At 38.8% G+C, this 23,360-nt stretch overlaps 2 protein-coding genes across 3 annotated transcripts; both read right to left on the reverse strand.

The window, feature by feature from the left end:
- Positions 1-6,049: 6,049 nt before the first annotated feature.
- On the reverse strand, positions 6,050-14,724 carry LOC148420921 (stromal membrane-associated protein 1-like). 2 transcript variants are annotated; one of them, XM_088418742.1, is made up of 10 exons: positions 14,461-14,724; positions 13,930-14,063; positions 12,527-12,612; positions 11,825-11,900; positions 11,656-11,721; positions 11,492-11,567; positions 9,945-10,075; positions 7,913-8,105; positions 7,138-7,475; positions 6,050-6,735 (listed from the first exon to the last, which is right to left on the reverse strand). In XM_088418742.1, the coding sequence occupies exons 1-10, from the start codon at positions 14,576-14,578 to the stop codon at positions 6,601-6,603; spliced, it is 1,353 nt and encodes a 450-aa protein (XP_088274868.1). In that variant the 5' UTR covers positions 14,579-14,724; the 3' UTR covers positions 6,050-6,600. The 2 variants fall into 2 exon arrangements, with proteins under 2 accessions (XP_088274868.1, XP_088274867.1); XM_088418741.1 differs by having other exon boundaries at positions 11,492-11,570.
- A 442-nt stretch (positions 14,725-15,166) lies between these two features.
- cenpk (centromere protein K) lies at positions 15,167-20,690 on the reverse strand. The gene is made up of 10 exons (XM_088419686.1): positions 20,602-20,690; positions 19,148-19,249; positions 18,958-19,014; positions 18,709-18,772; positions 17,347-17,393; positions 17,191-17,273; positions 17,008-17,106; positions 16,027-16,153; positions 15,861-15,911; positions 15,167-15,643 (listed from the first exon to the last, which is right to left on the reverse strand). Exons 1-10 carry the CDS (start codon positions 20,602-20,604, stop codon positions 15,488-15,490), a joined length of 789 nt encoding a protein of 262 aa, XP_088275812.1. The 5' UTR covers positions 20,605-20,690; the 3' UTR covers positions 15,167-15,487.
- Between the last annotated feature and the right edge of the window lie 2,670 nt (positions 20,691-23,360).

Here is a 23,360-nt window from a genome sequence, read left to right on the forward strand (position 1 = left end):
TACGTAAGGGTGGTGTTGTCGGGAAAAGGGTGAACAATGGTGAAAGGTAGTGAGGTTATACTCGGTGCCCTCAAAGTCCAAGAGCAGAAAAGTTTAACAGAGCAAATGACCCCTGCGTTCACTCAGGAGACACACCCTAAGGGCTGACTAATCTTTGCCCTGGAGGCTGTCAACACTGTTACATTAACTCTTGTTACCTTAGTAACAAGAACACACATACTTGAGTATAGACGCACCAAATGGGAACGCAGCGAGTGAACAAAGACAGACATTGTTAAAATACGCTATGAGTGCTGCACTTTGGATCCATTTATGCTGGCCAGTGAACGTTTGAAAAAGTAAGGGAAGAGAAGGGTTGAGCCTCGCCTCTTGACCATTGCATGGTCACTAATGACATTCTTATCTGTTTGCATGAAACAGGAACAAGAAAAGAAGGTGTGGGTTTTAATTGCCCTACTATACTGCAAAGCGTAGTTGAGCAATATAAGCAGCAAAATCCCTGCGAAGAGTTCACATTTCTCAAACAATGGTGTAATGTTTGCTTTGGACACACAAGGATTACACAGGGGGTGGGAGTGCAAAAACCAACCCCCACTGTGAAGCTTTACGGCCCATATTTGGATCCATCTCCTGCACCCTGTTACACTGTTTATATAAAAGACCTTCCAACAGTGCTCTAACTTTGATGAGCCAGAGCCAATGCGATAATAATGTCCAAATATTTCTTTTACATCAAAATAAGAAATGCGGCAGTAGCACCAGGGACTTGTCAAGTGTGAACTTTGAAGTATACAGTAAACAGCAGATTTGAGGTCACGGCTCACAAGTACAACTTCATTTTTTCTGAGCTAAAGACCCGGCTTCCTTCATTTATGTGCCTTCATGATTATCTTATAAGGATATCAACAGGAAATATATCGCATGCAGCTCGCCAGTTAAACCTCAGCTCAGCAGGTGTTATTGATTCAGACAACTCATGACCATGTTCTAAAGAATATTTATGGGTATTATGGGTATAAAGAACCCGACTGTCGGATGTCCTTTTTTTTTTAATTTTATTTTTTTTAGATTTGCAACATTAAATCAATTCTGTTTGTGCTGAACAATTAGCAACTAGTTAACATTTATTCACCAGTGCTTCTCAAACAATGGGACGCCCCTTGTGGGGGTGCAAGGTGATGCAAAATGGAGCACAGCAGACCCGAGGGAAAAGGGTTTGGTTTTTTTTTCGTGTGAAGTGTAATTGCAATAAAATGAGAATTTTCATAATTTTGTGATTTATTTTTTCAGTTTCAGGCACTTTGAGGCACTTAATTTTTTTCAATTTTAGACTAAGTTGTAGCCAATATAAACACTGTAAAAAAACATTTTCAGTTGTTGAAACTTGATTGATGTTGCTTTTTTTCTTTTGTTAATGTTAAAAAGGATACACGTTTAGGTAGACGTAAAATCCTTTTAGATCATTATTTATAATCAGCGCATCAAGTGCGGGGGGGCATGATAAAATTTCTCTTTCCTAGGGGGGCTTGGCAAACTATAATTGAGAAGAACTGCATTAGACTGTGGTGGTTAAGGGCTATACAAACATATTTGACATACTTGGCATCTATTGTTTATAATTTGCTGCAAAAAAAAACACTCGATGATTTTATTGTTTATAGTTAATACACTAATTCATAGAGTGAGGGGAGCGTGATAGGGATGCTTGTACGGCAAAACTGCCAATGATGAAAGGTGAATGGCCGGCTTATCGTCAGAAACTCCTGTTTCCTTTAAAAATGTCGAAATAAATATTCTTGCGGACGGTAGTGAACCTGAAACTGCTTATGCTAACATTTTCCCACTAAATGACTGTAGATGTTTCACGCTGCGAAGCTGATTCAGAAAATAAGAATCTAGAGCAGCCTTACAGAACCTAATGAACAGGTTCTTCTTAATCCTGACGTCTTTGCAACAAAGCCAAGAATGTTGAAAACTACTGGACAAATTTTAGTTTGGTAGGTTGCCAATGGTGTGGCAGTTTTTTTTCCCCCCAGTTACAGTTTATGAACTCTTATTAGCCAGTGATGAACCGTCAGGGTCAACAAGGCTTCTCTACAGACTTAAACACTATTAGAACGGCCAAAGTATATTTAAAATCTAGATCCCATTATTTTTTCACATCAATCATTTTCATTAATTTCCAACATTCCGTGACATAATTATTGATGGGATGCTTCAAACCAGTTAAATCAATCAGACTTCAAATTTGCCAGAGGGCCAGCTAACAATAGCGTCAACATTTCTTTACCCTCTTTCTTCAAGTTTGAACAGCTAAAGATACAACATATGAACAGACTTACCAATAGAGCCCACCTGTTTTTCTGAACTCAGTGCCTTCTGCCTTTGATGAGGAATGTTCATCCATCCAATATGGCCACCATATCTGGATGGGGCTCGGCCAAGGCATCTCCAAGCACGTCTAGTTTTGTGTGTACGTCCAATTCATTGAAATTACTTCCAAAGGTTTCAGGAGAAGAATGTGGAGCTGGAGCGAAATGGCAAAGAACAGCTATGGTAGATTCATGGACTTGTTTCTCAATAATGTTAGAAGAAAGTCCCTACAGTAGGCCCACATACAAATGCTTGGCCCGCCACAGGTATAGGCAACAATTTGGACAACAGAGTGAAATGCTACATGTGTGAAACGATTGCATTTTCCATTATTAACCTCACTTTTAAACATACGTTTTTAAATTCCACAATAAGTGTCATGGAACAGGGATTTGCAAACCCTTCAGTTTTTTGACAACAATCTATTCATTTTCTAAATTGTCCTTGCAGTGATCACAGTGCGCTGAGGCCTATCTCACTTGATTTGGGGATTTTGGGCAGGGGTTCAGGCACACACTTTGACAGATTGTCAACCAATCACAGAATATTTCAGCATTTCTTCATCAAGCTCGAATTGCCCATTTGAATACACTGCCATGCATTTTATTTTGATGACAAATTGTATCATTAATTCATGTGTGTGGATTTCAGTATTTGTTATCTAAATTCGAAACGGCAAATAACAGCAGTGGGAAGAGATGTTGATTTGAAGTGAGCTTTTAAAACACCGGTGTCAAACTCGAGGCCCGGGGGCCCGATCCGGCCCGCCATATAGTTGTATATGGCCCGCTAAATGCTAACAAACTCATTCAATGGCAAGGATTAATTTTCACGTTTTTTTAAAGTGTTAAATCCCATTTTATCTCTAAATCCCAGATTCTTAAGTAGTAAGTTGATACTTAAGTACTTTGAGGACATTATTTTTTGTATATGATACTTTTGTATTGAATCTATACTTCAGTATCTGGGATTGAATGTCCGGACTCTTAAAAAAACGTGGAAATATGTCCCTGGCATTGAATGAGATAAGACTAGCTACATTTAACTTTGAAACATTTTTTTGAATGCTTTTTAGCGGCCTCTAATTTCAAACTATGTAAGTGTGTGACCATCCTATTTCAAATTGGCCCTTTGTCAGAAACAATAACTACAATGTGGCCTATGATAAACATGAATTTGACACCTCTGTTCTAAGAAGTGAACAGGTCTGCATGAATTCAGATCGAGCGGAAAAAAAAAAGCCAGGAAGTTGTGTCAATGGGCTCTCTGCCATGTGGCAGCGGCCCTCAGGCAAACAATGGCACAAAGACAATGTCTGGATATTAAGAAACCCAAACTATGTGTAACAAAAATTAAAAGCCAGCCAACTGTAAATTCACGGTCATTTAGATCTTCATCAAATGCGCTCGTTGAACATTCCCACCATGTTTTAACTATGCTTTCCTCGTTCGGTGCACATGGCAGAGGTGTAAGCAGAAAAGTCATTCACCTACCTGTGAAATGCCAACATGGAATTTTCACAAACTCAAATCCATCTCTCATATCAGTGACATATTTAATTATGCATCAGTCATGCATGCCAAAGTTTAACAAACACTGAGGCTGCTAGTAGCAGGAATGTGCCAAGGTCCTGCAGCAGAGCAAAGTAAGAGCATTTTTCACGTGGCTGCTGGCCTGGACTCTTATTCTAGAGCTGTTAGCTTTGACACACTGGCTAACAGGAATGCCTAACCTCTGTGCAAATGCTCTAGCATCAAATCTCACCACGAAACAAAGTGGGCCTGAAGAAGTGGTCACAGTCGAACATAATCAAAACTCCACTTCAGATATTTCAGGCTTGGCCGAGCACGGGACAGCTCTTTTGCACATGTGGGGATCAGGTGCATATGTGGCCTCTTTTGTCCTCTGCCCTCATTAAAGTACATTGATATTAACATCAACAACACATGTGAGGTTGACCGGGCAGAGCGTGAGGGAAATTAAACTAGTAGAGCTGGTTGATGTACCACACCCGCTTTAAATCTAGGAGGAATCGACAAGGAGCGACCTACTACAACCGGGTAGGTCTCATTGTGCTTGGAATAGTTGGACTATGTTATATGCACAATGCACGCTATCGCTAAAACAGGGTTCGGCCAAAGAAAGGGTTGGATCACTTGGTATGCCGTATCCACCTGTGTCAGCCTTCATTGGGGTGGGTTCATTTGTTCTGGACCGTATCCCAGTTTGAGATGGGCGGAGTAACATAGCCATAATACAGTATGTATTTACAGAGTTTTGTTCTGATAAACCTCACTGACATTGCTGTGAAAGATCCGCTGCGGCAGAGAGGCAACATGAAACACATTTTCCCTGCCTGTCAAACTGTAACTGGGCTTGAATGTTGCATGAGTCTAATTTTCCAAAAGCTGGACGCGCCTGCCTATTACACACACACAACAAAAAGGCATTCATTGCACTAGCGACTGCGTAGTTGGAGAGCTTGAAGTTGAAAAACAAGCAAGCTCAGCTCAAAAGAATGTAATTTTTGAAACAGTACTGGAACAGTAGTAATGGCCTGTAGTGCAGTTGGTTTTGTTTTGACAAATGAATGGTATCATTTTTGTAATGCCATGCATTAGTTGCACCAAGCTTTTTAAAATGACAACAATGCTCAATTTTTTATTGACAATGTCAGAGGGCATTCATCTGAGAGCCTGTTTACCAATATGACTGGAATTCACATTTAACTGCTAATATACATAATATAATTCTGCCTATTGGATTTCTAATTCATGATACTCAGAAGATGAGGCCATTAATTAAATCATATGTGAAATCACCTGCACACTTTCAGGTTAGATTTATGCAGCATTTGATTATTTGACCTTTCAAGCGCCAAAGTTGCAGTATTGCACCAAGCAAACTTCACACTCTCTCTTCATCGTCATAGCTAATCATTTTCAAGCAACAGCCTTTTGAAACAGTGATACAAAAAAACTGAATATTGAAAAACTCTAGCGGGTTAATATGCCTAGGAAACGGCACCAAGCAAAGGGTAAAGCAATACTTCCATCTAGTGTTCATTTTTAGTAAGGCGTTAATAAAAGGTTTAATCGGTTGCGAAAAAAAATTATGACCAACGTACCAAAGCTCCGGCGAATAGCAAATATAAATAAATAGGAGTTGAGGATGTAGCTAATTTGAAGTGGTACATCTCCAAGTAGCGATAAGGGCGAAAGAGCTAAATAAAGCCAGAGTTGTCTGCAAAACACATCAGTACATTTCATTTGAATAATGCATGTAATAAACCTTAAATGACCAAGGGTACCGTTGTAAAATTAATGGCAAAAATCACGTTTGTTGTAGCACCAGTTTGTTTGCAGTATGTACTTGGTGCTGTGAATGAAGCGATTTGATTACACTAAACTGTCACATCCTTTATTTGTTTTTGTTTTCCCGACTGAACTTCACTTTAGACCCGATCAATTCTTGAATGCCTTCTAAAGATCCCTATCTTTTTACCTGTGCATCTGTCAATTTTGAGCATGGCAATGATTGATAACCATAGCAAGGATATTTTATAAACATGATATAACTATTGTTAATTATAAACAGTATACAAGTATGTGAAGTTAATAAACAAGATATTTATTTACTCAATTTAATCCATTCAAAAAAAAAAAGAAATGACACATGACATTCATTATGACTTTTATTCACTTTTTTTTTTTTTTTTACAGGGGAACCACATGTACTTTAAAAGAAAGTTATAGAGCGCTGTACATTTGGGAGCGATAGAAGACAAACTGGATTAGTCTTATTTTCTCCCGTTAAATACTATTTATTTAAATGTTCTATAACCTTATCCTGATACAATGATACAATAAAAGCTTGTGTAACTGGTCCTGCAGCTTTTCTGATATGTCAATACAATTTTTGTTTGGGACTGTTATTTCCTTCTATTTGTTTTCCAAAAAAGGAAAATAAAAGCGATGCTCAAAAACCATATGACAGGCAGAATCTGCCACGCTGTAAGACTCCCAATCCACTCACACAATAGAGAGAAAGAGAGACAGAGAAAGGAGAAGGAGAGTGGGCATATAGGGATACTATCTTCATGTTCTTGAAGGCTGGTCCATGGTGAAAATAGACGTCAGTTCACGGTGAGGCGCAGAGAAACACAAAAGATCTTTCGCACCTTCTGCGACCGCCACTCTTCCTCTGTCCGTCCACGGTCACTTCCGTTCACTTCCATAGCTGTGTGCTCAGAGTTTGGCCGGATCCGGGCGCGGCCCAACTACCCATAGCAGCAGGAGGCTGAGTGAAGGCCATGTGTCCGGGTGTGCCATTCAGATGCAACCCTGACATCTGGTGGCTCACCTGAGGGTGGGAAATGCATGACAATAAACACCAGTGGGGGAAAACATCACCTTCAGCAACAATCAACTGCCATACATAGTGCACGGACCTGATGAAACATAATTGTACAGACACTTGAGAAGAATTTAGGATTGTAGGTAGCCCTTGTGCTTAAAATGAGCTTTTGTGGGGTTTTTTTTGGGGGGGCAGGATTTTTCCATCCTGTAATTGGGAGAAGCTCCACATTTAAAAAGCATTCATGTTTATTTCATTGAAGACTTTGAAAATTGTCCAGTGTGAACGATTGTCTGCGTTTGCCCTTGCGAGTGGCTGGCTACCACATAAAAATTAATTCTAAACTGCGTATGTTGCACAGTAGTGTGGAAGAGGAACCACTAATAAGCCACAGTGTGACAATAATACCTGAGCCATGCTCCACTGGGCTTGTTGACCAGGCTGGATGGCGTACATGCCCTGGGCAGGCACCATGCCTGCGGGCATGGCGCCGCCATGTGGCGCCATCATTCTGGAGGCCATGCCCATCACGCCAGTGGCAGGAGCATTTCCAATGAAGCTATTGGGCATAGTCATTCCAACCATCATTCCCTGACTGGGCCCCATCATGGCTGCTCCACTCTGTGCCATCATGGCACCCATGACGGTCGTAGGCGGCACGGCGGTGCCCATGCCAGGGAAGGCTTGATAACCAGCAGTAGTCTGGACAGGAAACTGCATCTGAGAGGGTCCCATGAACATGCCAGCTGACAGGAAGCGGGCAAAGAGCATTACACAAATAAGCATGTTAATGTATCATGATAGGCGGGTTTGTTCAAGTTAAAAATGTTCATCAACCACAGGGAAGCATGCACAACAAAGCTACAGTATTTTCTTCACCTGGCTTTACCGTGAGCTGCTTATACAAGCGAGCAAGCGACAATGCTTTTATGTAATAGCTTTGTTTGATAGAAACACACAGTATTTGTTTGGAAGACTTGCACAAATTTAATGCTGCAATTTAGAGACTATCAAAGGGGTTACTATTAGTTACACATTTGGTTTCAGTTATAGGTTACAAGGTGGCAAGGTCAAAAGCAAAATCTTGGGACTACTCTTTTGACATCTAGTCATAACATTCTGTTGGTTTTATGTGGATAAATTGACACATAACACTACTGAACATGAGTTCCTGTTCTCTTACCAGCTGGAGCCTGTGGTGACATGGTGTTGGTTCCATAGAGTGACAAGATGGAGTCCTTGGACAATGGCTTCTTTGCATTATCTTCTGTCTTTGTTGTGCTGCTGCTGTCATTGAACAGGTCAAGGTCGCCGTGTCCTGACCCCACCGTGGCTGGGGCTTGTGTGGGCGTGCCTGCAACACTACTGGAGCTCACCTAGATGGGGTTAAAAAACAAAACATGTTTAGATGCTCAGTGCTCTGGTTTCCCATGTCCCTGCATTCTAGACGCATAATGTTTGACAGGGACACATACTTTCAAATGAACGTACATCCATCAGATGCATCGTTTGACATCCAAATTGTAATCATCGTCCATCTACTCTTTTATTCAGCAACCGTAACCATTTACAAACATGATTGACAACTATGTCTGCAATGTGTTTTGATCTTGCTGGAAAAAAAAGAACGTCAATCAAGAATAAAAGAGCAACGTTGTTTACATCGAAGCTGTGAGGTAAAGATGACCAAGTAGCAGATCGTTGTCATGACCTTACTTGAGGGAGTAACTTCAAAATAAAAGCGTGCCAAAGTTGTTTTTCAGACATTACTTGAAATCCCATGTTTTATTTTGAAGCATTGTCTGGCTTCCGAATAAAGTATGGCCGCTAGATGGAATTAGAGTGACAGGCAGCAGATTCTCTGCAAGTCTCGTTTAACTTCTGGGCCAACAAGCTAAAAAAAAAAAAAAAAAAAACAAAAAAAAAAAAACTAGATCTCTTGCCATAGTTATTGCCCGGTAAATATGTCTATCCTGCCTGGGTCATTTTACCCGTTCCTGCCTGAAGCCTGAAAGGAGAAGTGTTCATATGTACATAAATTTAATATAGTTTGCTGTATTTGCACCACTGGTCATTGTGATATCAACAATCCTCCTTATAAAGATTTTAGGATTTGGCCCCTATGTAGATTTTTGGGACTCCAAAGATTCCAGAGGTAAAATTAGCATTGGAGGTCGCACTCCTTCATATAAGTACCAAAATGTAAACACACACCTTCACTCCAACTGGTCTGTAATCCAGAAACTATAAAGAAACCATTGTGAAAGACTATGGGATTTGAACATGTAAGGGCAAAAAGAATGAACAGTCCCAGTTTAGAGTTGGACATTGGCACAATCATTTTCTTTTTCTCCAACCAATTCAGGAGACATTGCCACAATATTAAGCATTCTATATTCAGACATCCAAAAAGTTCCTTAAGTATCTCTGGGTTGGTAGTAACAACACAGAATCAGAGTCGTAAATAGAGCAAATATTCTATCTGGTTACTAAGGGGAACGTCCTCTAATCGAATTTTAATCGCGATCACGATATTGGCTGCCACGCTTAATTAAGGTGATCCTTGGCGATATTAAAATTTAAAAAACCAGCTACCTATACACTACATGTCAAATCAAGCACTATTTTGTCATCCAACCACCAGGGGACAAACGCATGGTTAAGACTAGCAAGCGAGCAAATCTGGCAGCAGCGACGAGAAGTAAGGCTTGGTTTATGTCGAGATCCGCGATGCTCCACGCGTCGAATGAAGTCATTTTGTCAATCGCGCGGTGCCCACACTGCCAGATCTCTCAACGTGTAACTTCCAGAATTTCTTTGCCGTGTGGAAAACATGGTGGACGAACTATTGCTCATGGAACTTTGGTACAAACACCTGATTCGGCTGAAAAATACTATTTTAGACACTCTAAAATTCTTCAGCACAAGTCAGCAGAAACTGACGCAGTTCAAGCTGCAGGCATTTTGTATTTTGCAAAGCGAACAGCTGATCAGTTGATGTTGTCCACCATGATCCTTGAAAACAACGACTGTTATGCACAGTCTGTTCATCATTGAGGTAATTTTCTATGCATTTACATTATGTTCTTGCAATTAGAACTCGTAGTCGCAATTGATGTTGTGACCTGAACTGTTATCATTTGAAGTTAGTGTTCATGAAAAGTGATGGTTTTGGAGGTGTAACAACTGTGTTCAATGCCAGCAATATGTTCTACCTGAGGAAACTGAGTTGTTGACGTAGATGAAGGAAGAGGGTTGGATACCATAGGACCGAATATGTCCAGGTCATTATTGTTCTGGCTTGTGTTTGTGATCCCATTGTTGCTCGGTGCAGCTGCCGGTGCATCTATCACAAAAAAATTGAATTGACTGGTTTTACAAGGTAGGGGAAAAAACCAAAACACACACACAAGGTAGGAAAAGCATGCCAGGCACATACACAAATTATTCAGTCAGCCACAAATGCAAACTTGGATTCTCCTCAAACAAACTGAACATCCCAAATAAAACAAGCCATCCTTATACAAGATGTGTCCTATTAACACATTCAATCCAACTTTTTCTAAATTAACTGAAAACAATCTGAGAAACTGAGACAATATGGAAAAAAAAAAAAGAAAAAAACAATCTCCCAAATCAAAGGGTCATTGACCCTAAGGCAACTGCAATCGGTCTTTGCTGTCAATAATGAAAATGTATCCAACCAAAGGAACAGTAAAGATCAAGAAAATGTTGTCTACCACTTAAGTGAATTCACGATGACCCTATCCTGTGTGAAATGTCGGAACATAAAAGGCCCCAAGTCAGCAACAAGCATCGGTGACTGAATCAGCAACTTTAACTTCCTGCCAGACCAAGAATTGTAGTGATTCACTGCTTCAACATTTCTGAAGGAACAAGTAACTTTACGTTATAAGTAATGTAGCTGCCTGTCTGCTGTGAATGAGAATTTACCATCACACTTTTATGCAGTTCTGTAATGCCTACATATACTATAGCTTTTGAACTTAGTCCAAATTTGTGAACGTACATAAATATAGCGTAAATAGGACTTTTAAGACACTTTTGCTATACTAACAAAGATGCTCCTGTATCTAAAGTATGAACTGTAAAACATCATTCATTGTGTGTAATGACAGAAATAGGAAGAACTCTTATGGTAAATAAATACATAGCTACACAAAGAGTAAAAAATGTCATCAACAATCAGTGTTGGTTTAGTACGTAGGAGTCCTCGAGGGCCAGTATGTTGCATGTTTTCCGGTTTTCTTTCCCAAATACAGCTGATTCAAATGATTAGCTTATCAGCGAACACTGCAGGAGCTTAAAAATGATCTTAACCATTTGAATCAGGTATGCTTGAGAGAGAGGGTTTGAAAACATGCAGGAGAGCGGCCCTCCAGTACTGGAGTTCGACATTTGTAGTTTCGTGTGTCTCTTTTATTGAATTCATAAGTGGTTTAAAATGCCATATTACATCACACTATTTACACAGCTAACACAGAAATCGCCATCAGGGTTGAGCTTTCACGCAATAAGAGCAGGCTGAAATTAACTGCGCAAGCTGAAAACGGCAAATTGTTTTTATACTATATATTTTTGCTCTCTAATACATGGATTATTTTGGTGTGATAATGCAGTGCAAATCCCCGAAACCCAGGCAGATATTTTGTGCCAAGCCTCCTCTCACACATACAGTAATTCTTATTGGCATGGAATGAACCTTCAATACATAGTCGATGAGAAGGAGCAGCAGACTCACCAAGTGCTAGTAGGTTCACGGAAGGTTCTGATGTTTTAACTGGGCTGATTTTGGGGGCTGGCCTTGACTCCTCATTCTTCTTCAAATAATAAGTGAACAGTCATTTAAGAGAACTACTTTTTGAAAGCTGAGATGGTTGTGCGAATGTGTACATGAGAACTTACCTTGGTGTAAGATGACCCCTTGCTCCCTCGCTCTGTCTCCTTCTCTTTCTTGATACAATCTTTAGGCTGAGAAAATAAACATAAAAGTAAAGCATCCATTCGTATGAGCCTGGAAAAAAAACGTGTGTTAAAAGTAATAACAAAGTCCCAAAAACAAAAAGGAACTTACACTGCCTCCATTGGTCACATTCATGCTGTAGTATTTCTTCTTCTCATATTTATCCCTGATGAAGAATTCAACCGCTCTAAGGAACAGTCAAGGAAAAAAGTAGCTATACACATTGACCAGAGATAGAGGTACACCTTAACAATCGAATGAGCTTAAAAAAAATGTCTTGCCTTACAAAAAAGGCATAGCTTTTTTGTAAAATGTTGAGAAGACCAATGTATTTACATTGTTGAAACTAAACTATCAGAAACAGCTCTCTAGAGTTTTATTTCTACACCACTATAGACTACAACAGTTTACAAAGACACGTCAGGCCAAACTTCCAGAACCACTAGGTGTCATTGTCCAATTTTGTCCACAGCTGGACTGGAAAGGTTACGCTCCTGGTTGCAAAACCATGTACTTACAGCGAGCTACTGCACACAGTACAATTAAGACATATTTGTTTATTTCCGTCAATATTGAGCAATCAGTTATCTACGAACACCTGATGAATTACTGTTACAATACTTGTTTTGGGATGAATACACATTTAAGCAGGATAGACCAATTACAAAAAGACAATGAAGCCATTGTTCCCATGAAGGAATCCATTAAGTATTTCATTATCATGGGGCTTGCGCAAGGGTATCGAAAAATGTGGCACGTGAATTCATGTACATCAAGTGACACTTTCAGATAAATTCAGACAGTGAAAGATACTGGTCTGTTTGAGGTCGTCTGAAGTTTGCTGGAAGGTCGGCCTCATAAAGCTGCCTGGCCTTGGTGTTTCCCATATCCTGTATACGCTGCAAAAAAGGAAGACCATTGGGTAAATACAGTGCACTCTTTCATTGGTACATTCTCACTATACAAATAAAATTGTCACTGAAAATGAAAAAAAAAACAAAAAACAGTCACTTTGTAGTTCATATATATTTAAAAAAAAAAAAACATCACATTGTAGTTCATATATATTTAAAAACAAAAGGTGAATATATACTGTGTTGTATACCCTTTACAAAGATATACAACACAACTCCTGTGATTTCCAAACACTATAGTGCTGAAGACTTACACCACACTTATTATGAGAGATCAGGTGTGCTGTAGGAAATCAACCAATTGAACATACATAATTGGCCAGAAAATGATTTCAGATATTGCACTGTGTCATCTTGGACTTCAAAGTGAAATCTGGACCTGCTTAACTGAACTAAAAGCTGATGAACTTGTAGGACATCAGGTCTTCAGGTAGGGGTGGGCAATTAACTTTGCAAATGGACCCTATGGCAATCTGGCAAGCTTGTCGAGGGTCCAGCCAAAATAGAAACCTCAGCTTTGTTCTACATTATTTTTTAATTTATTGCATATTGTCTTATTAAAAAAAAGTTACATGTGTAGAAAAGAAAGAGGCTTTTCCTGCTGGACAAGAAATAGACTGAACTGCACCATGGCAGATGTACTGTATCTGTCATTGCAGTTTAAAAGGATAAAAATCTGAACTTTGCTTTTTATAAGTAGGAGGAAGAGACAAGCATGGGAAGTTGTTGCATACCACACTCATGGCTTTGTGGGAATTTTGCGAGTTTGATGAATTTTGTCTGAGATATTTTTTTGCTTCAGATTTTTGGAGAGAAATTTGTCTTCAATGGGTTTAATGTAAAAGTCTGTAAAAATAGAATTCAGAAATCGGTGTGCCAGGACCTCTTCTATTGGAGGCGCTTTCAGGTGACATCACTCTTGAAAATAATTAATCTACACAATGCTGGGTTGTTGTGTAAATGTTTATTTTTTAACCTGCGGCGTGAATGGCAACAAGTTGCACCTTCTGCCACTTAATGGAAAAAGTCTAATTGGTCTGTCGGTCACTATATGTTGCTGGCATTATTTGACTAAAATTAGATAATTGTTGTTTAATTCAGACAGGTTACGCTCAATTGGATAATGTCGTGACGAAAGAATGAATGGAGCACCCTAGATGATGAAATGTGCCGACTAGGTTGGGAATTACTGCTCCACCCCTTGCATTGTGGGAGTTGTGGAACCTACTTTGGGTTTTGACGAAATGATAGAAAATGACAGCAAATGTTGGGGAAAATGCAGAAATGTTACTACGTGTTTACCTGAATTTGATCTGAGGTCCATTGGTCCAAGTTGACTGATTTCACTCGGGATATGTGGACACCGAGGTTCCTATGGATGCCCGCACACCGAATGCAAATAAAAACTCCCAGGTTCCAAGACGCCCATCTCGGACCTGACAAAGTAAAATTGGCCCCACGGCGGACCGGTAAGGTAAGAGGTGACTTAAAACTAAAAGCTAGTGCTGCTATATACGCCTCTTGATGACGTGACATTGCTGTTCAAAAACCGTCTGTTGTGCGTGTGACGTTTATATAAGCAGGCACGGATTCATTGTCAATGAACATAATGCAAGCTCTTATCAAGACGGAAACGGGTTAGCCTGCTAGCTAAGCCACTTAGTTTAGCTTCAAGGGACGCGGTGTCAGCTGACTACCGGAGCCTCTTCCGTACCTCGGAGGCGCCTTGCGGATGCTAACAGATGCTGCAACATTCTAAACGAGTACCGTGAAACAAAAGTCGACGATCGTGTGGAGAAATGTGACAAATACTAGTCAGCGTAAATGTCGCACCTTTCGCCTCGCAGTCGGCACAATACTTGTTGTCTTCCTCTCTGAGCATTTTGGACAGGATGGCCTGGTGCTGCTCGTTCAGTTTCTGAGCCTTTTCTCTTTCCGAGCGTGTCGTCATGTTCGCTTCTTTCGTTTAACTTGTCGAATAAAAAAATAACTACAATAATCAGTCGACAGTCGAGAAAAGTTTCCGATAAAAGATCATAATCAAAAAGGCGAACGCCTCCGACTGGTATGAAGATACCCGGAACCGGAATCACTTCTCCGCCCACGAGAATTCTCAAGCTGACGCGGCGAACGCACACTATTGGGCGGCCGCGGTGACGTCATATGACGCACGACTTTTTAATTCGCTTTTCGAAAACAAGGAAATATTACGCTGTTTCAGGTTGTTACATGTAGTCATGCAACATACACAATTCTATTACAAAATAGGACAACCGCAATAGCTATGGAAGTTAGTTACTCATAACTACAGGAGTTGGACCACTCATCAGGTACATCTGCAAAATCTAATAGAAGCACAATTGTCTCGTCACCTTGATCTACGAGTCCCAATCTACGAGTTTGTTGACTCATGACCTATCACTATCGCAAGAAGAGGAAGAATTAATTTGTCATTGTACGCCGTACCACAAGATAGATTTTAGATTTGCCTTAGATAAAAGTGAATACTGTACAAGAAAAACAACCAATGCACTTTGATTTTGAGACTTTAATCTAACAGGATAAAAGTCAAACACAAATATAAAATGAAAACTTTTGACAGGAGCACAAAGACACCAACACACTGGTATGTGAGATGATCAGACATCACTCGTTATTAAATAGTAACAAAAACAAAACGTGTGGTATTTCGGGGGTTGTGCAACAAATTAATAACAAATTTCATTAAGGGAAACTGTTGTTTTTTTTTTTAACTAAACATATTAGTAAATTGAAAATGGGAAAACAAACTTTGTCACATAAGAGTTTAAACACCTAAGTCAACAGGATTGGTCCAGTTAGAACCAAATACACCACAACTTCACAAAAACGTTTCCAGGCGAATCTTGGAGTTATTCTCTTGATGTCTTACAGCGATACCATGGCGGAGCAGCATCTCGACATACGGGGGCCAGAAAGTAGAGTCTATTGTCACATAAGGGTCATGCGGCATGTGCAAGATCTGGTTCATGAGCAGCTGTAGGATACACAGGAAGCAGTAAATATCCTCACAGGACGAAGCAAAAAAGACAATCCTGTATAAGATGACTCAATTTAGTCTCTGCTACAGCATAAATAGAAGTACTTGAGGTTGATGCCTCAAGATAACTATTTGACTGTGCAGCTACCACCAAGTGGCTTTGAACTTCATTTGCAAGCCCTTCTATGACTAGTGCAGAAAAAAAAAAACTCACCTCTAGAATTTCACTGAAGGAAATCAAGTCTTTTACATCATTTGGAAAATTCTGGGAAAATTGATATCATGATGAGCTAAAAACATATTACAATTGAAAAGAGCCTGAGACTTCATGTCCCAGCTTCAACAGTATGATTAATATAACCCCCCCAAAATTAGAGCACCTTGTTTGTGTTGAGTTCATTGCTAGGAGGAGGAACATGTTTTTCTAGGATATCCCCTAGACACTCCAACAGCTTTTCCTTGTAGGCTTCCATCTTACTGATCTTCCCCTTGGTTTCTAACAGAACACTGAAATCCATGTTAACACACACAACAGCAGCATTAATATGAACCCATTGATAACGGGCATTGCTATTTATTTTGAAGCACCTTTCGATTGATGCAGCAAATGCCTTTTTAATGTTAAGTAAAAGAAAACCAAAATGCTTTCTGTGGTTTTACGCTCACACATAACCAACTCATTCCATAAATGTGTGTGTGACACACACACACACACACATGCACACACACACACACACACACACACACACACGTTTTTTTCTTCTTCAGAAAAACATGTGGACAGCTACAGTATACTGTAAATTGTATAGCTTTTATAGTATGCAGTAAGATAAAAAAATAAAGTGCCTCTATCATAAAAATGGTGGGAAAAGACTGTTATTTCACGGTGAATTGCAGTACCACAATATTATGTGGAAAAACTGTTGTACAAAAAAAAAATAATATTTCTCACAGTGAATCGCAGTACCAAAATATTTTGTGAAAAAATCGTTGTACAAATGAAAACTTTTTTTTATTCATATTAATATTTCTCAGTACATTTATGACAAATACGTTTTTTTCAAGTGAGCAGCTAAATTGAGTATGGGCAAATTCTGAAAATGTGCCAAGTTGTTAATCTGTATCTATGAGTATATTGGGAGCTTTATCAGCCACAATCACCAACTTATAATTCGGTGCGCCTTATAGTGCGGAAACTATGATACTTCCAAGTGTGTCTTCATTTTCAGAAAATAAAAGCACTACGAAACGCAAAACGTAGAGTGGGATTGGCAATTAGCAGGAATAAATCAGCTCAATAGTTTATGCTCTTGCCTTGGAAAACAAATGTACCCTATCACTACATAATGCATCACACTCACCTGTGCTCTGATAGATTCTCACTTTGTTCTTGTAGTAGCTTAGCATGATCAGTGGTAGTCTTTAGCACCTGCCTTTTTTCCTCCAAGCACCTGAGTTCGCTATAACGCAAATTAACACAAAACCGCAAGAAAATGTGTCACAACAGAAAGGAATGCATGCACGCAATCTACAAGGTTACGTACAGTTGTTTCGTTTCTAGCAGTTGGTCTCGTTTTGCTTCATTGCAAGAGAGAACCATCTCAAGTTCAGAGCACAGCTTGAGCATCTGTCGAAAAAAACGATTGGGCATGTCAGAAGGAGACTCCCTTTTCAGTGGTGTATTTTGCATGTGCATGTACCTCCTCTTTTCCAGCTTTAAGTAACACTTCTGAGTTTTCTGCCAGCACTACATGGATAAAAACAAGTACGGGAACTCAAAACAATGCAATGCCCACAATGCGTGTCATTAATTTGTTTGTTGCTTAGGTAATACCTGCCTGCCCCTATACTTCTGTCAGAGTAGAGTGACATCATGCATCTTATAGTGCAATGGGCCATGAAAGAAATTACATTTGGGTGTGAATCTTGATAAAGAAGAGGGGCAAGAGAGGTTTTTTTTCAGTCTGAGCTATTATGTTGTCAAAAAGCCAAAACAGCATTAGCCTTCCATATCTATTCCTTAAAGCAGTGATTCTCAAATATTTATGACAAAGCCCCCCTCAGGAAACAAAAACATTTGGCGCCCCCCAATTGACGCGATGACTGTAAATAAGATCATTATCTGCAGAAAAAAAACAAAACAAAGTAAAGGTACACCTAAAATGGTATCCTTTTAAACATTAACAAAAGAAGAAGACAAAAAACCTTTCAACAAATATTTTCTTTTAAAACTCAATGTTAACTTTTAAGACTGTTAAGACTGTTACTTGGGGTCACCTGCCCCCCCTTGGCATCGCCTTGCCAGGGGGGGGGGACCGCCCCACTATGTACGAGGAACTGCCTTAAAGCAATAAATAATCTGTATTGGAACTGAGCTGCTTCTTGCGTACTGATTGATGCAAAGGGCTATCAGTTTGATACATAGTATGTAAATAAAAAATACGCCCAAATTATATTCTGTAATTTTATCATAATACTGCATTTTATGAGTACTTATCATTTATATTCATTTACATAACGACCTTGACCATATGAATGATTTCTGACAAGAAGGAAACAGACAAAAATTGACATGAAACGCCTGACTCTGCCAGAGTTTAGACTTACATCACAAATTATGACATCTACAACATTCCTTGAAAATTACAGTGTCTCATCACTGGTGTGCTAGAACTTCAACAGGCCCTCCCCAATACACATGTTGTTCATGAGGGCCACCTGGTGCCTGTGTGTCAGGAAAAGAAACCTGGAAAACATGCGGGACAGCGGCCCTCGAGGATCGACTTTGGACACCCCTGTGCTAACCACTGCTCCACTGAGCCGCCCACAAATGATTGAAATGGTTACCAAAAAAAAAAAAAAAAAAAAATTCAAGGCTGACCTTGGCAGACATCTGCACTAAGTGTTCTAGTTTAGTTTAATTGTCTGCGGCTAAGAAAATGGATGGATGGTTTTATAAGTCTATGTAATTGGTGGTCTTATTAAAATGGTTTTTGTACATAACTTGTGAAATACTATGTGAAAAGTCAAATTTACATCTAAATGTTATGAAAATTACTTACATCTCGGTTCCACTGCAAGCCACTGCTTCATTTCCGCTTCTGTTGCTAACAGCCGATAAACTGTCTAAAAACATTACATTTGCCATTAAAAATGATCACCAATGCTTTTAAGTCATTAACAAGCCCAGGCCACATTGAAAATTAATAATGCATTTAAACAAAAACGCTGGAATGTAGACTGTACTGAAGGAAGACAAAAGGAAGTACGGTACATGAAAACACGATTCTTAAGATGTGCATTCATCTTACTTGCTCTTGAGTATTTTCGCAGTTATCTGGCTCACATAGATCAATCTTGTCCTGAAGCTGCAACGAGCAAAGAATTTTGTTTAATTTCCACAAAAGTCATCAAGACTCGGGAACTAAAGTGCACTATTTATGAATATAGTACAGAACTAAAGTGCACTATTTATGAATATAGTATATATATATATGTAACCTTTTCAAGTTCACCAAACTGCTGCTCACATTGGTTCATTAGTTCCATTTGAGCAGCTTCTGAGAGTTCAGATTGAGAAGGATTGCCAAAGTTAGCTTCATCCTGCAAACACAGAGGCAATTTTAAACAGGATCTGAAGTTAAGTCAACACTTGGTGCAGTCAATCCACATTCACTATTCAACAAACATTTAACTTGGAACGTATCATCAAGAGTTTCAATATGCATTTTTTTCAGATGTGCAATGCCTTTGAAAAATATGTACAGTAGTCCATTCCAATGTTCTGATCATAAAGCACAAGCCAGCATTACATTTTTTTCCTCAGTGATGCACTAACAATATTTGAGAAAGAAAAGGACTTGAAACTGTGATGTTTTGTGACCTGTATGAATCGTTTTGAGGTGTGCACTTTATCATTTTGAAAATGTCAACCTTAATCTGTCCAAGTAAGTCTTGTCCAAGTAAGACAATTATATTTCATATTAAACTGTTAGTATCAGAATTTTATATACAGTATATTTTATTTGTACGTATTTTGTATATATACACGTTTTGGTTTTATAAATTGGGCTTACCTAAAACAAAGGAAAATAAATAAATAAAAGATAAAATCATATGCAAGACAATTTCGTCTACTTCTGAAATTCTCAACCGACTTTTGACTTGCAGACTTTTAAGTGTGACCTGGGACAACTTAGCCAAATTCTACCAAACAAGAATGGCGTAAACCACAGGTGTCGAATTCCAGTCCTCGAGGGCCGGTATCCTACATGTTTTCAAACCTTTTCCCTCAAAAACACCTGATTCAAATGATTGGGATCATTTTGAAGCTCCTGCAGACCTTGCTAATGAGCTAATCATTTGAATCAGGTGTGTTGGGGAAAGAAAACCGGAAAACATGCAGGATGCCGGCCCTCGAGGACTGGAGTTCGACACATATGGCGTAAACCTAAATCAGAAATCCATAAATCAGGATTAAAACAACAATGCAGACGAATCGGAGGCAGAATCACTTTTTCCCCACATTCAATTAAACAATACGTGCACACGTGGACTTCACAATTTCTCGACAACTACATAAATAAATATGATATAAATTAACAATTGTCAAGCAAGATTCGAGAAACAGATTGAATCAATTTTATTGGAGCGATGCGCACCCCTACCCCTCCTCAAAAATCGCGATTTACAAATAACTATTAATGTTCCAGCTTATACGTTTGAGTTTCAGTCCAACTTAAATTATCTCAGTAAAGTCGGTCTCGTTACCTCTTGTTTTAGAAATGAGAAGTTATCTAGTACATACCTAATGATTAAAAAAAAAAAAACTTCAGTAAGCAAAGCATAGTCTTACCTATTCACGTATTTTTTTAATGTAAAAACATTGTCGTGGCGTGACAATTAAATATACAGTGCACAAATCAATATTTACACTAAAGACACCGAATACTTACCATTGTATCTACGTTAAATTTACAGCATTCAAACCACAACACTTTCTTTTCCAAAATGCCGCCAACATTGATGACGCCATAGACGCGACAGCGTAATAGCCAAGAGTTTACGCGCGTCAATACTGCGTAAAGACTGCGCATGCACGCTTTCGGGGTACTATACTGCCCCCTTTAGCTCTGCAGGACAAGTTTCACAGTTGTTGTTCGTAAAAAGAGTTAGAAAGATTTAAAAAAAAAAAAGTTCAAGTTATTAACGTCACTGAATGTATGACTGCACTTTTTAGCTACTCGCTCCGTTAGTACAATTGAACGTATTCACATTTTTTGTTCTTAAATATTTTTTACAGACCTCCACGAGTGTTATAGGCTGTCATTATTATTATTATTATTATTATTATTATTATTATTATTATTATTATTATATTGGAGTAGTAATAATAGCGCCGTTGTTTTGCTGCATTGCAACGGGCGTGCATTACTGCAATTGTCCAGCAAGTGTCTCTGTTTACTCGTCCCCTCACTAGTGCTGGAGCTGACGAGTTACTATCCTTTCCAGTTTGACTCGCTTGATCTCGTCACCCCTCTTTGACTTAAAAAGAGGCTTACTTTATGAATCACAAATGTTCTGTGATTTAAAAAAAATTCTCAAGTGAACTTGATTTATTACTTTCAACGAGCGCAAACTATAGATATTTAAGATACATTTGCCGTGCCTGACTTCTTTAATATGAATAAAATATACTCATTAGCCAATAGCGATAACATTTAGCTTATTTATAAAGAATTAATAAACAATATTCATATAGATCAAATGGTCCTGCAGATGAACCGCATGCTGATTTTAACTATGGGACCTTTTGTCCTTTGAAAATGTTAAACACATTTATCATCTTTACAACAGAGTAATCCTTTAGCTAATTGTGTCTCTTGGCAATGTAATTTATTTTTTTCCTTTGGCTTTGTGTTTCTCTCTTTGTTTTATACTCTACGTCTGAACCTGCACGTACTTAACTTACCATTACACACAGTAAAAGTTAAATGAAAATCTCAATATAATATATGTTACATTCTTTTATCATTTATCTGCTTGTGTTATTTTAATGTTGTTTTCAATTGTTTTTTTTGTTTTTTATATGTGATAATTCTAGTTCTGTTGGGGTTAATACACAAACGAAGCGTTTCGTGACATGAATATAGACATTATACTTTTTTTCTTGGCATCTAGCCACCAGGGCGTTCATTCCATCCCGCTATGGGGCAAATACAATATTTCATATGCAGCCATCAGTTGCAGTTTAAGGAGAGACGTTCCTGCTGGTTTCTACATTCATAGAAAAGGCTAACTATATATTATTTGAATGATCAACTAGAATTTGATTAATATGCAAATTTGTCAACAAACTGTTCCGTGTGAGCCTTCAGCGCAGCCTAATTAATCAACAGTTAAAGGAAATTAATACATACATCAATTCTGTCAGAAACATGCTTAGCTCAATCGCCCGTAAAATTGAAGTTTGAAGTATTAACTGGCTCTGCAGGAAGGCTATGATTAAAACTCCGCAATCCCACTCCATTTAGATATATAGAGTGATTTAACTCCAGGCAAATATAAAGTCGTTCACGTTTTTTTTTCGAGCAATGACAATGTTATTAACTGTGAAAAAAAATGTTTGTCATGAGTATAATAATAATTATTGCTTCTAATAATAAAATACCTTTATTATATTTGTTATTATATTCACATCTAAGGCCTTAATTTTGGTTATTAATATCATTATTCTTAATTGAAAGCAGAGTTCCCATTCCGTGGGACATTCTTGCAACGCATGTCATTCGGCCATCAGTCGCTCAAAAATTAATTTAGTCCTGCACCTGAGACTGTTTTCCACAAGGTGCAAATAATAAAATAAAAGTGAGTTGGGGGGAAGGGGGCTGAGGGGAGGACTGTACTATTGTTTCAGTAGGGACTCATGCATCAAACTTCAATTTTCCGGACGATTGAAGTAGTGATTTTTTTCCCCCATCTTGAAGTGAAATACTGAAATACACTTAAAACCTCCAGATTAATTACCATGAAGTGGTCCCATAGACTGTAATATTACTTATCATGGGGCCTCCTGACAAGCCCTAATAAAATAAACAAGTGAAATCCATAAACTTGGGCTACCTTAACACTCTCTCCTTTCATGCATTCAGGATGGCACAACACAAATAATCCGGGATTTAGTATAGGCCTGCCTCATGATTTATATATTGGGTACCATAAACATCACAACCTCCATGTGTATTATTGTAATTTTGGAGCAGAGTTGCATCATACGAATATGGTGAGCTGCCAAATGCTAATTGTAAAAGTTCCGTTTTTTTCAGGTGTGCCAGATGTAATGGCTCAAGAATTAATTGGCTTTCAATTAGCACTCGGGTTGATTTATATAGTAGTCAAAACAGTTCTATAAACCTTTTGAAGTTTCAAGTTGGGGGGGGGGGGGTGAAAAGGCAAACACTATAAGCCTGCACAAAGAGACAGGTCTACTTATCATTTCTTTGAACAAAGGAGGTTAAACGGGAGGCAGCCTTTTGAGTTGCTGTTCGTGACACTTTCTCTTTCTCACATCACCATGTTTTCAGCTTCATTAAACCCCTTAAAGACAAAAGGAATAAAGAGGCAAAAGGAAGAAAACAAACAAAAGGCTCCCTAACCAGACTTTGGCATCAATGCCACAGTCTCAACTCTTTATGGGCTGCCTACTTAACATTAA

Source organism: Hippichthys cyanospilos, chromosome 7 (assembly GCF_059441005.1).
Source record: "Hippichthys cyanospilos isolate Australia breed blue-spotted pipefish chromosome 7, RoL_Hcya_1.0, whole genome shotgun sequence".
Taxonomy (NCBI): Eukaryota; Metazoa; Chordata; class Actinopteri; order Syngnathiformes; family Syngnathidae; genus Hippichthys; species Hippichthys cyanospilos.

Bases quoted from the DNA above. Each gene is read 5' to 3' on its own strand.
- LOC148420921 (XM_088418741.1), bottom strand. From the start codon at position 14,578: ATGACGACACGCTCGGAAAGAGAAAAGGCTCAGAAACTGAACGAGCAG. The intron at 10,076-11,491 runs GTGAGTCTGCTG...TTTTTGTGATAG, and splicing joins CGTGAACCTACTAGCACTTG to ATGCACCGGCAGCTGCACCG. The intron at 8,106-9,944 runs GTAGAACATATT...AACCCCATCTAG, and splicing joins CAACAACTCAGTTTCCTCAG to GTGAGCTCCAGTAGTGTTGC.
- cenpk (XM_088419686.1), bottom strand. The intron at 19,015-19,147 runs GTTACATATATA...TGCTCGTTGCAG, and splicing joins AGTTTGGTGAACTTGAAAAG to CTTCAGGACAAGATTGATCT. The intron at 15,912-16,026 runs GTGCTCTAATTT...CAATTTTCCCAG, and splicing joins ATGAACTCAACACAAACAAG to AATTTTCCAAATGATGTAAA.